At 47.5% G+C, this 14181-nt stretch overlaps 6 protein-coding genes across 6 annotated transcripts; 3 read left to right on the forward strand and 3 right to left on the reverse strand.

Annotated features, from left to right (window-relative positions):
- Positions 1-15: 15 nt before the first annotated feature.
- Positions 16-5182, forward strand: BKA67DRAFT_625747 (uncharacterized protein; the record flags this gene model as incomplete). Its single annotated transcript, XM_046105538.1, has 5 exons — positions 16-534; positions 585-864; positions 917-976; positions 1073-1381; positions 1436-5182. The coding sequence occupies exons 1-5, from the start codon at positions 278-280 to the stop codon at positions 5180-5182; spliced, it is 4653 nt and encodes a 1550-aa protein (XP_045957943.1). The 5' UTR covers positions 16-277.
- On the forward strand, positions 5170-5909 carry BKA67DRAFT_328261 (uncharacterized protein). The gene has a single exon (XM_046096220.1). The coding sequence runs from the start codon at positions 5527-5529 to the stop codon at positions 5842-5844; it is 318 nt and encodes a 105-aa protein (XP_045957944.1). The 5' UTR covers positions 5170-5526; the 3' UTR covers positions 5845-5909.
- A 730-nt stretch (positions 5910-6639) lies between these two features.
- On the reverse strand, positions 6640-7506 carry BKA67DRAFT_519121 (uncharacterized protein; the record flags this gene model as incomplete). The annotated part of the gene is made up of 1 exon (XM_046098068.1): positions 6640-7506. One exon carries the CDS (start codon positions 7504-7506, stop codon positions 6640-6642), a length of 867 nt encoding a protein of 288 aa, XP_045957945.1.
- A 1948-nt stretch (positions 7507-9454) lies between these two features.
- BKA67DRAFT_660227 (uncharacterized protein) lies at positions 9455-10223 on the reverse strand (the record flags this gene model as incomplete). The annotated part of the gene is made up of 3 exons (XM_046107583.1): positions 9455-9579; positions 9646-9984; positions 10037-10223. 3 exons carry the CDS (start codon positions 10221-10223, stop codon positions 9455-9457), a joined length of 651 nt encoding a protein of 216 aa, XP_045957946.1.
- A 932-nt stretch (positions 10224-11155) lies between these two features.
- Positions 11156-11829, reverse strand: BKA67DRAFT_518801 (uncharacterized protein; the record flags this gene model as incomplete). The annotated part of the gene is made up of 2 exons (XM_046098040.1): positions 11156-11407; positions 11443-11829. The coding sequence occupies 2 exons, from the start codon at positions 11827-11829 to the stop codon at positions 11156-11158; spliced, it is 639 nt and encodes a 212-aa protein (XP_045957947.1).
- Positions 11830-12389: 560 nt separating this feature from the next.
- Positions 12390-12899, forward strand: BKA67DRAFT_519932 (uncharacterized protein; the record flags this gene model as incomplete). Its single annotated transcript, XM_046098140.1, has 1 exon — positions 12390-12899. The coding sequence occupies one exon, from the start codon at positions 12390-12392 to the stop codon at positions 12897-12899; it is 510 nt and encodes a 169-aa protein (XP_045957948.1).
- Positions 12900-14181: the final 1282 nt, after the last annotated feature.

Consider the following 14181-nt stretch of genomic DNA (forward strand, 5'->3'; position numbering starts at 1 on the left):
AAACTTGAGTTTTGAGTTTAGTTGAAGCCCTACTAACTCAAACTCAGACTCATTGAGTTAAGAAACTCAAACTATAAACCAGAAATTAGGTTTAGAGCCCTGCCAATAACAAGCTTTTGGCCCCAAGATTTTCTCTTGTGGTGTCGAGGTTGTCGAGGTATAGCTATTCGCTTAGCCATGCTCCCACCCCGCGCTTTCGTCGACTTCACATGCAAACCATGATGTCCTTAGCCTGAGTTTTCACAAGCTCCATAACTCACATCATTATTTAACGTCAATGCCGCAAGAGTATCCTGAGAATTCGTATCAACACGACCATAACCGTTCCTCGACCCCCAAGATCCGGAATGTCACAATGGAAATCACTCTAGGGTTCCGACAGCTCTGGATCGCTATTTTGACTCTTCTGGCCGCCCGGTTTATTATACAAAAAGTCGTACCATCACGTCTCGACTCGAATTATGCCCCGAAAAGCGGATATGAACTCGTGCCAGTCGATTGTTTTAATTCTAACGTGACTGCGACCGGCGTAGAGTAAGTAGATTGTTCCCCTGCATAACTTCTGCGCTTACATCAATCTGCAGCATTATCCTTATTCACGGCCTCGGGTCTAACCCAGATACTACCTGGAAAAAGTTGGCTAAAAATGATTCTCATAACCAAGCTGATTCCCTGTCCCCAGGAAAGAACTATGTCAACTGGGTGACCGACTTTCTCTGCGAAGATCTCCCTCCCAACGTTCGACCGCACGTCCGCGTCTTCTTCTACAACTACGACTCATACTGGAAAAGAGATGCTATTGAGGAGCGTCGCAGCCGACTCGGTCAGGAGCTGTTTGAGGAGGTTGCCTCAATGGCGGTGAAGGTCAGCAGACTTCAAGTCTTTTGGGAACAACTGTCTAATTAAATATTAACAGACCCCAGAGAGAAGTATAGTGTTCGTCGGGCATAGTTATGGCGGCCTCGTAGTAAAAGAAGTATGTTTCCCTGAATTGCTGCTGCCGTACGCATGGCAAATCGCATGACTAGCCCCGGCCCTTATCTAGACTAGAAGCTAACTGCAGATTTTCAAGGCTCTAATTAAAGCTCAATTTCTTCAAACAAGGCGCCCCGTCAACATCTTCCAGCAGATCAAGGCTCTTATATTCCTAGGAACACCACATCGCGGCTCCGCTTCTGCTTCGCTTGCTGTAAAGGCAGCTCAAATTGTTCGCGCTTTCGGCTTAAAGGCGTCACCATCTATCGTGGAGGCAATAACCTACGATTCTGTTGAGCTTCAGGATATGCACCGGCAATTTGAGGCAATTTCAGACCATGTGCGGATCGTCAACTTCTACGAAAAGCAAGAGACACAGGAATTTTGGGGCCTCTGGAGTGGCCTTGTAAGTAAGGGCGGATAAATTGTGTGGTGAACTACTAGGCTGACTCCGTTACAGGTTGTCAAGGAGCAGTCTGCCACACTGGACCGACCTAATGCGGAAACTATAGGTCTGCATACAGATCATTCAGGACTAAATAAGTTCGCCAAGCGAGATTCCAATTACAAGAAGATAAGAAACAAACTCGTTGAGCTGATGGAGGCAATCATAATGGGGACGTCAAGGCCCTGGATACCCGAAGCCGAGAAGCTCTACACAGAAAGGAGCAGTCTTTCTGACGATCTCGAAGAAAAACTCAATAAACCGTTAAAGGGATCAGACCAGGTAGCGCATGCGGTGGCGATCTTCGGTCTCGGGGGTACTGGCAAGACCCAATTGGCGCTTAGATACGCGGAAAGGCATAAACTTCGATACGACACCATTCTTTGGATCGATGCGAGGAGTGAAGCGACGATACGATCAAGTTTTCAGCGATGTGCTAGAGAACTGAAGCTTTTGACTGAGACGTATAGCACAGTGCCTGATCTGGTCGCCCTCAAAGATGACCCGCCCGTTCGTATTGTCCTATCTTGGCTCCAAAATAGGAATCAGTTCCATGGCGAATGGCTCGTTATTCTAGACAATGCGGATGACCTTGACGGCGGCTTGCGAGATGTTATTCCTTCCGGAGTACGTGGAAGTATCATCATCACCAGTCGAGACTTTGAGTGCGTAGAGGTACTCCCCCTTGGAAGCCAGAAACTGCAGGTGGACATCATGAAGCCCTCAGAGTCAATCTCTCTACTATTGCGGCATCTGAACCTCGGTGCCGCAGAAGTAACGGAAGATATCCGTGATCTTTCTCTGAGCATATGCGAAAACCTGCAACACCTTGCTTTCGCAATTCATCTTGCGGGTGCTTATATTCATTCTTGCTACAAAGTTGTGGATCTGGAAGACGACGAGTATTTGGAAATCGAATTGGATCCAAAACCTTGCCTTGAGAGATACTTGCAAGACTACAAAAACCACAAGAACCAATTATTAAAAGACAACATGGTAAAGCGTGTAACACTATATAACCAAACTATATGGACGGTATGGGATACTAGTCTGGACGCCATTGACAAGATGTCTTCATTCCCGTCGAGGCTTTTACTCACCCTCCTCGCTCACATGGATCCTGCCAAGATTCAGGACGAAATATTCCGCCTTGCAGCTGAAGGCCTGGCCAAAAGGCCCAACATGCGAACAGTTGAGCTTCCCCGGTGGCTTTTGGAGTTGTTGAGCGTGAATGAAAATGACCAGTGGGACAGGTTCACATTCGAAGAGACCCTGAAACCACTTCGGCTTTTCGGATTAGTCCGATATTCCAAGGCAAACTACCCTGGAGTCAATATGCATTCATTAGTGCAGTGGAGGGCAAAGCTTGATTACACATGCGAGTCACAACAGTCATGGAACCTGTATTATTCCATATTCATGGCAGCTGCGGCTAGCAAAGCCCTGTCCGAACCAGGAAATGCACAATTTTGGCAACATATGATCCCCCATCTTCCGCTACCTAAAGATTCATTCATACCAGAGAGCAAAGCGGCAGGCAATATATGGGTGATAGGTAAGCTATACTATAGGGCAGGACGGTTAAGAGAGGCCGAAGAGCTGCTTGTGAGAGTGATAGAGGTTTCCAAGAGGGTAGTTGGCGCGGAGCATCCAGACACGCTGGCCGCCATGAACAACCTAGCCTTGGTATACAGTTATCAGGGTCGATTAAAAGAGGCCGAAGAGCTGTCCGTGCAATTGATGGAAGCTTGTAAGAGGGTGCGTGGCGTGGAGCATAGAGACACTCTGGCCGCCATGAACACTCTGGCGTTGACGTACATGGGACAGAATCGATTGAAAGAGGCCGAAGAGCTGTTCGTGAGAGCGATAGAGGTTTCCAAGAGGGTGCTTGGCGTGGAGCATCCATACACGCTGACCGCCATGAGTAACCTGGCGTCGACGTACATGGGACAGAATCGATTGAAAGAGGCCGAAGAGCTGTTCGTGAGAGTGATAGAGGGTTTGAAGAGGGTAGTTGGCGTGGAGCATCCAGACACGCTGACCGCCATAAGTAACCTGGCGTCGACGTACAGTCTTCAGGGTCGATTGAAAGAGGCCGAAGAGCTGTTCGCGCACGTTATGGAAGCTCGTAAGAGAGTGCTTGGCGTAGAACATTCAGACACGCTGACCGCCATGAACAATCTGGCGTCGACGTACAAGCAACAGCGTCGATTGAAAGAGGTCGAAGAGCTGTTCGCGCACGTTATGGAAGCTCGTAAGAGAGTGCTTGGCGTGGAGCATCCAGACACGCTGGCCGCCATGAGTAACCTGGCGTCGATGTACAGTCATCAGGGTCGATTGAAAGAGGCCGAAGAGCTGTTCGTGCACGTCATGGAAGCTCGCAAGAGGGTGCTTGGCGTGGAGCATCCAGACACGCTGGCCGCCGTGAGTAACCTGGCGTCGATGTACAGTCATCAGGGTCGATTGAAAGAGGCCGAAGAGCTGTTCGTGAGAGTGATAGAGGGTTTGAAGAGGGTAGTTGGCGCGGAGCATCCAGACACGCTGACCGCCATAAGTAACCTGGCGTCGATGTACAGTCATCAGGGTCGATTGAAAGAGGCCGAAGAGCTGTTCGTGAGAGTGATAGAGGGTTTGAAGAGGGTAGTTGGCGCGGAGCATCCAGACACGCTGACCGCCATAAGTAACCTGGCGTCGATGTACAGTCATCAGGGTCGATTGAAAGAGGCCGAAGAGCTGTTCGTGAGAGTGATAGAGGGTTTGAAGAGGGTAGTTGGCGCGGAGCATCCAGACACGCTGGCCGCCATGAACAATCTGGCGTCGACGTACATGGAACAGCATCGATTGAAAGAGGCCGAAGAGCTGTTCGTGAGAGTGATAGAGGGTTTGAAGAGGGTAGTTGGCGTGGAGCATCCAGACACGCTGACCGCCATAAGTAACCTGGCGTCGATGTACAGTCATCAGGGTCGATTGAAAGAGGCCGAAGAGCTGTTCGTGAGAGTGATAGAGGGTTTGAAGAGGGTAGTTGGCGCGGAGCATCCAGACACGCTGGCCGCCATGAACAATCTGGCGTCGACTTACATGGAACAGCATCGATTGAAAGAGGCCAAAGAGCTGTTCGTAAGAGTGATAGAGGTTTCCAAGAGGGTAGTTGGCGTGGAGCATCCAGACACGCTGACCGCCATAAGTAACCTGGCGTCGATGTACAGTTATCAGGGTCGATTAAAAGAGGCCGAAGAGCTGTTCGTGCAAGTCGTGGAAGCTCGTAAGAGAGTGCTTGGCGTGGAGCATCCAGACACGTTGACCGCCATGAGTAAACTGGCGTCGACGTACAGTCTTCAGGGTCGATTGAAAGAGGTCGAAGAGCTGTTCGTGCACGTCGTGGAAGCTCGCAAGAGGGTGCTTGGCGTGGAGCATCCAGACACGCTGACCGCCATGAACAATCTGGCGTCGACGTACATGGGACAGAATCGATTGAAAGAGGCCGAAGAGCTGTTCGTGAGAGTGATAGAGGGTTTGAAGAGGGTAGTTGGCGTGGAGCATCCAGACACGCTGACCGCCATAAGTAACCTGGCGTCGACGTACAGTCTTCAGGGTCGATTGAAAGAGGCCGAAGAGCTGTTCGTGCACGTCGTGGAAGCTCGCAAGAGGGTGCTTGGCGTGGAGCATAGAGACACGCTGGCTGCCATGCCGTCCTCATTCATGGCAACGGGATTTTCCTTCTCTGGCACAGATACTATGTCTGGACTTTGGAACAGATTATGAGGGACGAGTGTGGTTTTGACAGAGCTTTCCCCTGGTGGGATGAAACTCTTGATGCTGGTAACTTTTCTAGCTCTTCCATCTTCACGCCCGATTTCTTCGGGTCACTGCGGACGTCTACCAACGACCAGTATATCTGTGTTACCGACGGCGTTAGTATCACCTTCCATGCAAACACCATCAGGAACTAACTACCTGAATAGTACTTTGCCAACGCGGTTGCTCACATTGGGCCGGGCTCGGGTTTCCAAGACCACTGTCTCTCCCGCGCTGTCGATGAGTCCCTGACTGCCCAGTGCAATAAGAATTTTGTCAATATCTGCAATTCACGCGACAACTATTCCGATATGGAGAACTGTGCCGAGCTCGGTCCTCATGCATACGGTCATAACGGTATCGGTTCCGTCATGGCCGATGCGTCCTCGTCACCACAGGATCCTACTTTCTTCCTTCACCATCTTTTCGTCGACCGCAACTTCTGGCTGTGGCAAGACGGCGACGCTTCGCGCAAGACCAAGATCAACGGCTGTATCGACAACAGCAGTCCCTGCACACCTTTGACGCTGGATACTGTTATTAATGTGCAAGGGCTGAGACCCAATGTCACGGTCAGAGATGTTATTGATACACAGAACGGCGTCATATGTTACTACTACACGTACTAAGTCTCGATCCTAGTTCATAAAAATAAAGAAAGAATTGGCCAGGTGCTCACAGGCATAACGAAAGTCTTTATTCTCTGTTGGGAGTCTCCAAGCGCGGTTGAACACTGTGTCTGCAATAATCATACATATTTAATCAAGCTCCCTGATGGAGCCGTTGGTGTCCCTGATGCTGAGTCTCTTGCCGTTGATCAAAACCGGGCCGTTTGGCAACTTCGGCTTGACCTTCTTCTGATCCTCGAACGTCAAGATCATCGGGTTCCTGGGCTTGGTCATGCCCTTGGTTCTGAACGCCTCTATGGATTCGAACATCGACGTGATGGCCGCCATCTCCCTGATCTGACCTCCCAGTCCTCTCGTGAGGTTCTTGGTGCTGATGAGCAAGTTGGGTTTGAACTCCTTCCCGGTTGCCTGATCGATTATGCTGGGCATCTCCTCCTCGGGGGTCGGGTTTATCGTATGGCTTTCGACAACTAAAAACAATCCAAAAAGTATATGATCACGTGGTGCGCTGTTTCTTTCTTGTAGTTCTGTAATCATGAGGTGCTAACCCCACTGTTGGATTCATTGTTGGTGGCCCAATCTCCTCCGTTTGTGATCAGTCAGTAGTCTCACAGTCCAAAGTTCTTACATCCACAGAAAAAGCTAGGCTACTTCTTAAGTGCCAACTACACTATATCTTCTGTCACATAAGGGAAGCTATGCAGTTTCACATATTATGTACATGCAGCGTAATACCTCATTTATGACATTTGTAAAGCATATGGTGTGCAAACAGCGACTTCGCCGCCTCAAGCACTAGACGCTACTTCTCCAGGACCCTCGGAACTTGTGTTTCAAGAGCGCAGCCTCCGGTATCGTACCATCGTGGGTACTATTCGAATGCAATTGCCCCATACCGCAGCCATCGATGGTGAGGATCAGGATATCACCATACAACCTTGGCCCAGTTGGCTTCATACCGGAGAAGTCTGCCACACCCGTCACATTCAGGTCCATCTCCTTTAACTGTTCAAGAACGACGTCTGTCCAAGACGCCGGGCCGGACGACATCATAACCTCAACGCCCGACAGGTCGAGAGTGTTCAAAGTCGTCATGCGTTTAGCAGCAAGGCTCTCTAGGTTGTTAATGGTATGGTAGGCCATCTTGATAAAAAGAGGGTGGCCCGGAGCGGCGGCAATGGTCCATTGGCAAAATTGTAGCCGGTGTGGTATCTCTGCCCACGTTCCACCGTCGAGCTGGTCCCATTCGATACCAATCACAACCCTGGCCCGATCGCGGAATGTCTCAGGCACCCAAACGTCGATGGGCTTCAGAGCCTCGGTATCTACATCGGTATATACACCGCCCTCGATGAAAAGCATGAGGTAGCGCAGGAGATCCGACTTTACTGCCGGGTCCTTCAAGGCTCGCCATGCCTCCAACACTTTTGCATCAGCAGAGAAGTGCGCGTTGACGAAGTCGTCGGCCTCCTTCTGGCCGAGTAGAATGTAGCCGTAACCCGGATTTTGCACAAGCCAACTTGGTGTGTCGACCAGGTTCTTCGCATCCAAGGGGGAAGTATCGGGGTTGTCTGGATGAGGAAGCAGGATCTGCCAGATCTTTGGAGGAATCAGATGGCATTTGGGGCACGTGAAAGGAAGCCTGTATTTTGTAGTTCTCATCGCAGGTGAGCATTCAGTGGTTATCGCTGGAGGCACCGAGTGAGAATGGCCAGTCTGCAGAGCGGCTTGCGGTAAAGATTGCCGACTTCTAGATCTTAGAAACAGAACAAAAAGGAACAATAAAACGGTGGCAATGCCGCCCGGTACGAAGTTGCGGTTCTTGCGATTATCCGGAACATCATCTCGCAATGATTTTGCCAGCGTCGCAGCATCCTTGATCATTCTTCATACCAAGAACAGAGAGAAAATAGAGACTAGAGAAAATAGAAAATAGAGACTAGAGAAAATAGAAAATAGAGACTAGAGAAATGGAAAAACATGTCTCACCTATAGGCAGTGAGAGGCGGGGTTTGACATTTCCTTCAGGAAGGTGATTAATAAATAGTACTAGGGAAAATTAGGGAAGATCAAATAACATTTTCGCCGTTCTATGTATGTATTGAAAGATGTTCTTTCGCTCATTTTGGGGTCTTGCAAACTACTGACCAACAAAGTAGGGACATTTCGCACCATGCTACAGTATAGTACATACCATACGCATTGCTGTTCAAAATCCTCATGGCCTTGGAAAAAAAAGTTAGTACCTATGACTAGACTCTGCCCGCCAGCATGCCCCGCAGGTCTGACTCTGATAAGGGTGCAGCCCGAGCTTGAGGAGGAGTCCAGTTCTTTCCCTGCTGGCGGGAAAAAAGGGACACTACTGCACCAATCACGTTTTGAGATTCAGCCATAAGTCTATTAATGGCTACGACCAATAAGTTGAACAACTCAGGCCCAGGTTTATTTTTTCGGACCCTTGAGATACCATGATGAAGTGATCCTTCCCTATTCTAACCACAATAAGTACCCTCGCGGCGCTGATGATATATATGGACAGTTCTGGAGCACTATATTGTATATTATTATGCAGATGGCAAGACATTCACTCCAATCCACAAGGCAAACCAGCATCCGTACCTATGTGTACTTGTAAGTGAGGGCTAAACATGGACCGTCCATGTATAAAAAAAAGAGAAGAGAGAAGAGAGACAAATAAAGGAAGTCACCTTTAATTAAATTCATACATATGTAAGTTGAAATACCTCAAGCAAACTTTATAGGTCCTCCACTGACAAACTACGCGCGGAGCAGACTTGTACTCAAACGGATGGCATATGCAATGCCGGTGATTACTCGACAGAGTGCGACTTCCAAGAGGATACCAGTACTTTTCAGGTCTGCCAATCACCCTCACAATATGCAGTGAGTAGGCCATCCGCCTAGCATCAATCGTTCTTAATTCAGAGGCGGAAGTTAACAGTAGATGAACTGGCAGTGTCAAAAAGAAGGAGATCCTTGCTGGGTATATGCGTCGACCAAATACCTGCCTAACATAACATACTTCGCTCACTGTTCTGTTGCCTAGTCGAGGGAAGTATTCAGCAATGCCCTTGTTGATGTGATAGTGGTGGTATGAATAGCTTTGGAAATGATCAGAGGATGATTGCAGGTATTTCATTAGGCTTCATACTGAATACTGCTTGGCAAATTCGGGCTTGTCAAGGATCTGAGGTAGGCCTTTAGGCTCATCGTATGCGTTTTGGTTGTTCGAAACCTTGTCTAAAAGCCACATTTCGGTTGTGGTCTCGCGTCGGCACAACTTGGTGTGGAAACCTGGTTCTGACTCTTATATCCAAGTCAGGACAAACTATAACGAGGATAAAATTTAATATTCCGTTCATTCCTGCCCCTTGAGGTATATTTCGTAGGCATTCAGTCGTGAAACCCTGCAACTTATAATTCTTCTGTTTCCTTGACTCCTGTATGTCGGAATTATGCAAGGCTTTTGACTATGCCACGGGCAGAGGTATCCTGTAATACTGATTCAGGCTAGCAGCAGGTCATCAAGCCTATGCACGATAAAGGGGTTGCTCGGAGGGAACATTCCAAAAGCGTAGAGCCGGTAAGGCTAAGCAGATGATTCCCGCCACAAGCTCGGGGATAAACCAATCAGATAGCTTTCGGAGTCGGTGCTGAAGCCGCACGTCGCGCAGAATTTTGGTGCGCCCACAGTGCCATGATGATGCAGTCGACCTAGAACAGTACATCAGTGTCTCTTTCTCTGTTCGATCAAATATCGCCGGTCTAAAATGTTCTTACTTCCCGGGCTTGCCAATGCTCCCATCATACCCCTTGTCGCATATCCATCCTTAGCGGGTGGACTTGGTGTCGGCGACATAGGGGACTGAGGCGGGCCGTTCGAATCATCATGCTCTTCATTGACCGAACAAGGCATTGGAGATGATGAAGGATCTATGGTGCTTGCCTTAATGCTGATGGTCTCATCGTCAGTCAGAACGTCCGAAAGACTAGTTATGTCTTTCGTAGTGCTATCATGCCGTATCAAGGGGAGCTGTTCTTGCTCGTGATGAACGATCTGTTGTTGGGTTAGATGGGACGAGATGTTCTTTGCTCCTGTCTCAGCCTGATAACGACCTGCTACTCCAGAAATCAGAATGTAGTCTGCAGCCATGTTTTTGGCGTTACTTACTATTGTCTTCAACCTCTTGCGGATCTGACATGGCTTTGGACGTGCCGGCGGAAACCGTTCGCACATCTACTGCGTTGTCGTGCTGGACATGATGCTCTTCTCTATCATCATGCATTGTTGGTATCATGCCTCTGCGCATATATCGAAATGCTCGGCGGTCATTAGGCTTGAAGATCAGCTGCGCCATCTTGATCATACAGAAAAGTAACAGCATGAACAATGATAAGTTAACTATGAGTGAGACGAAGTAAACTTTTTATAATTCTCAAACTTCTATCTTGATTGGAAAAAAGTCGATATATTTATACTGTGTACACCGTCGGATAAGCTAAAACATGTTTTCACACCTTCATAATGGATAAGGTCCGGAATAGTGAATCGATACACTAGTGTTACAGGCTCCCTAATTTGAACTCGTACAATACAAACTCAAATCAGTACCGTAGTCACAAGTAAGGTCCTCGGTATGCTTCAAGACTCGCAAGAAACAGAATGACCTGGTAATTTGGAGCAGATTCTGTACACGTTCTACCTCGAGTATGCTTTGATCTGGAAGCATGTCTCCCCACACAATGGTAGGCGCTTGCAGCAACAGCTAGACCCACATAATCCTTGTAGCGACTGATGGGTATCCTGGACCATTTGTAGCTTCCTTGTTCTTGTCCATGAATCATCTCGTCAAGCATTGCAGCTGTGCCGGTAGCGCTCGGTCGGTAGTCACCAACCCAGGATAGGACAACTTTTGACGACATCGTTATACTTTATAGCCTATCGTCGCTCCCTCGGCTACTGACAACGTCAAACGACGTGTTGTCTTCACTCATAAAGCTACCTGCCGTACCTGGAAGTCTTGTGCGCAATTTTATTCCAGTTGAACTAGTGATGATATCTCTGAAGTAACGCGTCATTATGATCAATAGGGCTCAGTACAATCACACAAACTTCGAAACATGTTCTGAATATTTAGCCATTGCCACTATATAGCTAGTGTATATATCTGTGAACGTGGTGGCTTTTGCCATTCCGATGCTGATCGTCTTGTAACTATTCTAAAAGTGAAAACAGGGGATTTAATCTACCAGGTGATGCTTTTGCTAAGGAGGTTGACCCATATTCATGTCACTCTTTCCTGTGGGTCGCGGTATCGGCCGTGCTATAGCCTTCCACGTTCTGACCGGCTCGAGCTGCTCTTATGGGTTTCAAAAGCCATATACTATAGATTGTATACGCAACGATGGAGATGAGTAAGCAGAAGCTAGTTGCGGTGATGGCAGCTATGGCGATGGCCGACCATGTACCATCTCGCACAGCGTATACATTTAGCAAGGTCGTGCTGAAGCCGAGTAGTGAGTTTGTGAGCAGTGGTCTATTCTGTCATTAGAACGGTTACAATCTAACGTCAAAACGAACGTATGATGGACTTGCGTGATGATGTTGTTAAGACTCCAGATATAATTGCACTTCCAGACCCACCATATACAAGTCAACCCTATCAGAGAAACAATAAACAAGAACAGTGCAAGTCCAAGTAAAGGAGGATTCTGAAATGCCTTTAGCACAACCTCATTGTCTTCCATCATGGTGTTGAAAGCTTCGGAGCGATTCATGGTCGTGAACGTGGAAGGGAGAACGATGTAGCCTGCCAACAAAGTCCAGTTGAGCACCTTGGGTGAGATGGCGTAATACCAATCCACAGATTGGTCGTTCTCGATCAGCATCTTGATATACAAGTTACGCCTTCTTCTGGGCGGCAAGGTAGCAACACCTGCAACGCTTTTTAGGCTATCCGCCATTTGAGTTCAATGAGCTAAGACAACTTGAGCAGGAGCAAGGTAAGAAAAGATCAGTCGAAGTGTGCCGCGAAGTCAGAATTTCTTCGCCTTTAAATTAATTCGTGGCTATGAGCATTATACCACGAGCCGGTTTCCGCTCTAGCACTCTGCGACTAGTTGCCCACAGAGGCCAGAAACAAATCTTGAGCCTATATTGGAACAGGATGAAAGGGCGGTCAAGAGTTATCTGCCACTCCAGAAGTCCATGCGTCCTTTGAACCGCCGCTTCTGGATCCGTATAGCATGTGGAGTTGTTACGAAGTGATCATTTATACATACAGCACCGATGGCTCTCTTTGACGAATTGCTGTTTTGCTCCATCCCACCAGCTGAGCTCCATACAGTAGAACCCCTGACTGAGCATGATGAAACCGATCGCCAATACCCCAAGGACACTGACTACTGCTCGAACATTATCGCAATATCCAAATGAAAGCCACCGAAAACCTGGACTGTCGCGGCTAGCGAGACCTCAGCATGAACCAGGTGTCCAAGTTATAATGCTCAGAAGAATGATGTACATGCCATTCAGCGACTCTATTCTTGACTACTTGGTACAGAAGACGTATAACGCAATACCCCGGAACGCTCGGCTGAATACATCAGTCCAACCAATAGGCTCAGCCACGCCGCCGCCACTACGCAACTTTATTTCTCACCTGTCTCGGGAAGTAAACGTCCCCATTCTCACGTGGATAGCGACGACGGTATATCTAGACCGTCTAAAGCCAAAGCTCGGGTCTACTAAGGAAACGCTTAGATGTACTGCACACCGGATTTTCCTTGCAAGTCTGATCATCACTGCGAAATATCTAGATGATGACTATCGAATAAACAAAGACTGGGAGAAGCACAGCTATATGAGGTTCAATCACCGCCTTTCTTGGTTCACATTAAGAGATATCAATTTGATGGAATTGGAGGTGTTGTCATTGTTGGACTGGAATCTTACTATTTCCGCACTTGAGGTTTACCGAAGGTCGGAGACGTTTCTTATTAGTCGTCATAACATCATGAGTGAAAACATCTAGGGAGGTGTGAAGGGACATGGCTAGATAAGTAGTCGTTGCGATAGTGAAGAATACCCAAAGAAATCATTCCCTCCATGTGGGGAGAATAGATTGCACTTTACAGAGATGTAATGACAAAAGGAGTAAGCGGGAAAAAACCCGTCGGGGTTTTGATCCACTAAACATAGACTTCTGAACATAGCAGTTCTACACCATCGGCGTTCCATTCCCCTTCTAGTCGTGATTTTGGGAAATTATACGAAAGCCTGTGAAATATGTGTGACGAGACATCTCCAATCTATTGTACTGTACAGTACAGTACTTTGCTTTCGTTTTCTTGTCTATCTCCTCAGGCCGTAGCATATACCATAATTGGCTCCTCTCGCTAGCTTATAGTTTCCACAGTGCAGCCCCCATTGTGAACATACAATACAATCCTGACAGTCAAGCGTACTGTACATTATAGACCTGCCCCTAGCGGTACCGGTAACCTATCGTGGTACGCAAATGGTGTTGGAGCATGTAGAGATGACGGCAAACTGCATTCCAGTCTTAGAGTTGTCACTTCTGGACACTCACAGTACACAGTACAGTACCGCAGTCTGTCATGGACATAAAACAGATTCACTGACGAGCTTATAGTATGAGAATCCTATTTTTGAGTGCTATAATTCCAGCTGGACAGTCCACTCTTGGATCATTGTGATAGCGAACAATGGTCCAGAAACAGTTGTTACTGTATATACCGCTTCTTGCTCCCATACCTCTGTGTTATCATGATTTATTAACGCATTAATCAAAGCATGTTTTAAAGACAAAGATGTTCTATTAATTATTTATTAAGCGAATGATTATGTTTCTTAGTCGCGGTAGAGCGGTGAGTTTTATATAAATGACTCTGTTTAATATAAGATCACAATAGTACTAATGGTGGACCTGACAGGAGAATGCACTCTATAAGACCATGAAGTAAGATTACTGCATGTCATCTCCGCCTGCAACAATTAGCCGTTTGTTCTTTAAGCAATACACACTAAAGAGGATTAGATGCAGGTCATTTCCTTAAACCCCTTAATTGTCATTTGCTTACATGAGATGCTGCAACAGATTGTTTATTTATGGTATTCCATAGTACTTATCACTGATCTAGAACTGTGTATTCAGGTGGATAATATTCTGCTCCTGAATGAATGAGGCAAGTATATATCGTAGTGGGCTAGAAACGGCTTATGTGCACGAAGCCATGCTCTTGCTGCGACAAACACACTTTCAGACCGAGAACAGCCAGCCTAGGCTTTTCCCA

Source organism: Truncatella angustata (assembly GCF_020726525.1).
Source record: "Truncatella angustata strain MPI-SDFR-AT-0073 chromosome Unknown BKA67scaffold_5, whole genome shotgun sequence".
Taxonomy (NCBI): domain Eukaryota; kingdom Fungi; phylum Ascomycota; class Sordariomycetes; order Amphisphaeriales; family Sporocadaceae; genus Truncatella; species Truncatella angustata.

Bases quoted from the DNA above. Each gene is read 5' to 3' on its own strand.
- BKA67DRAFT_328261 (XM_046096220.1), top strand. From the start codon at position 5,527: ATGGAGAACTGTGCCGAGCTCGGTCCTCATGCATACGGTCATAACGGT.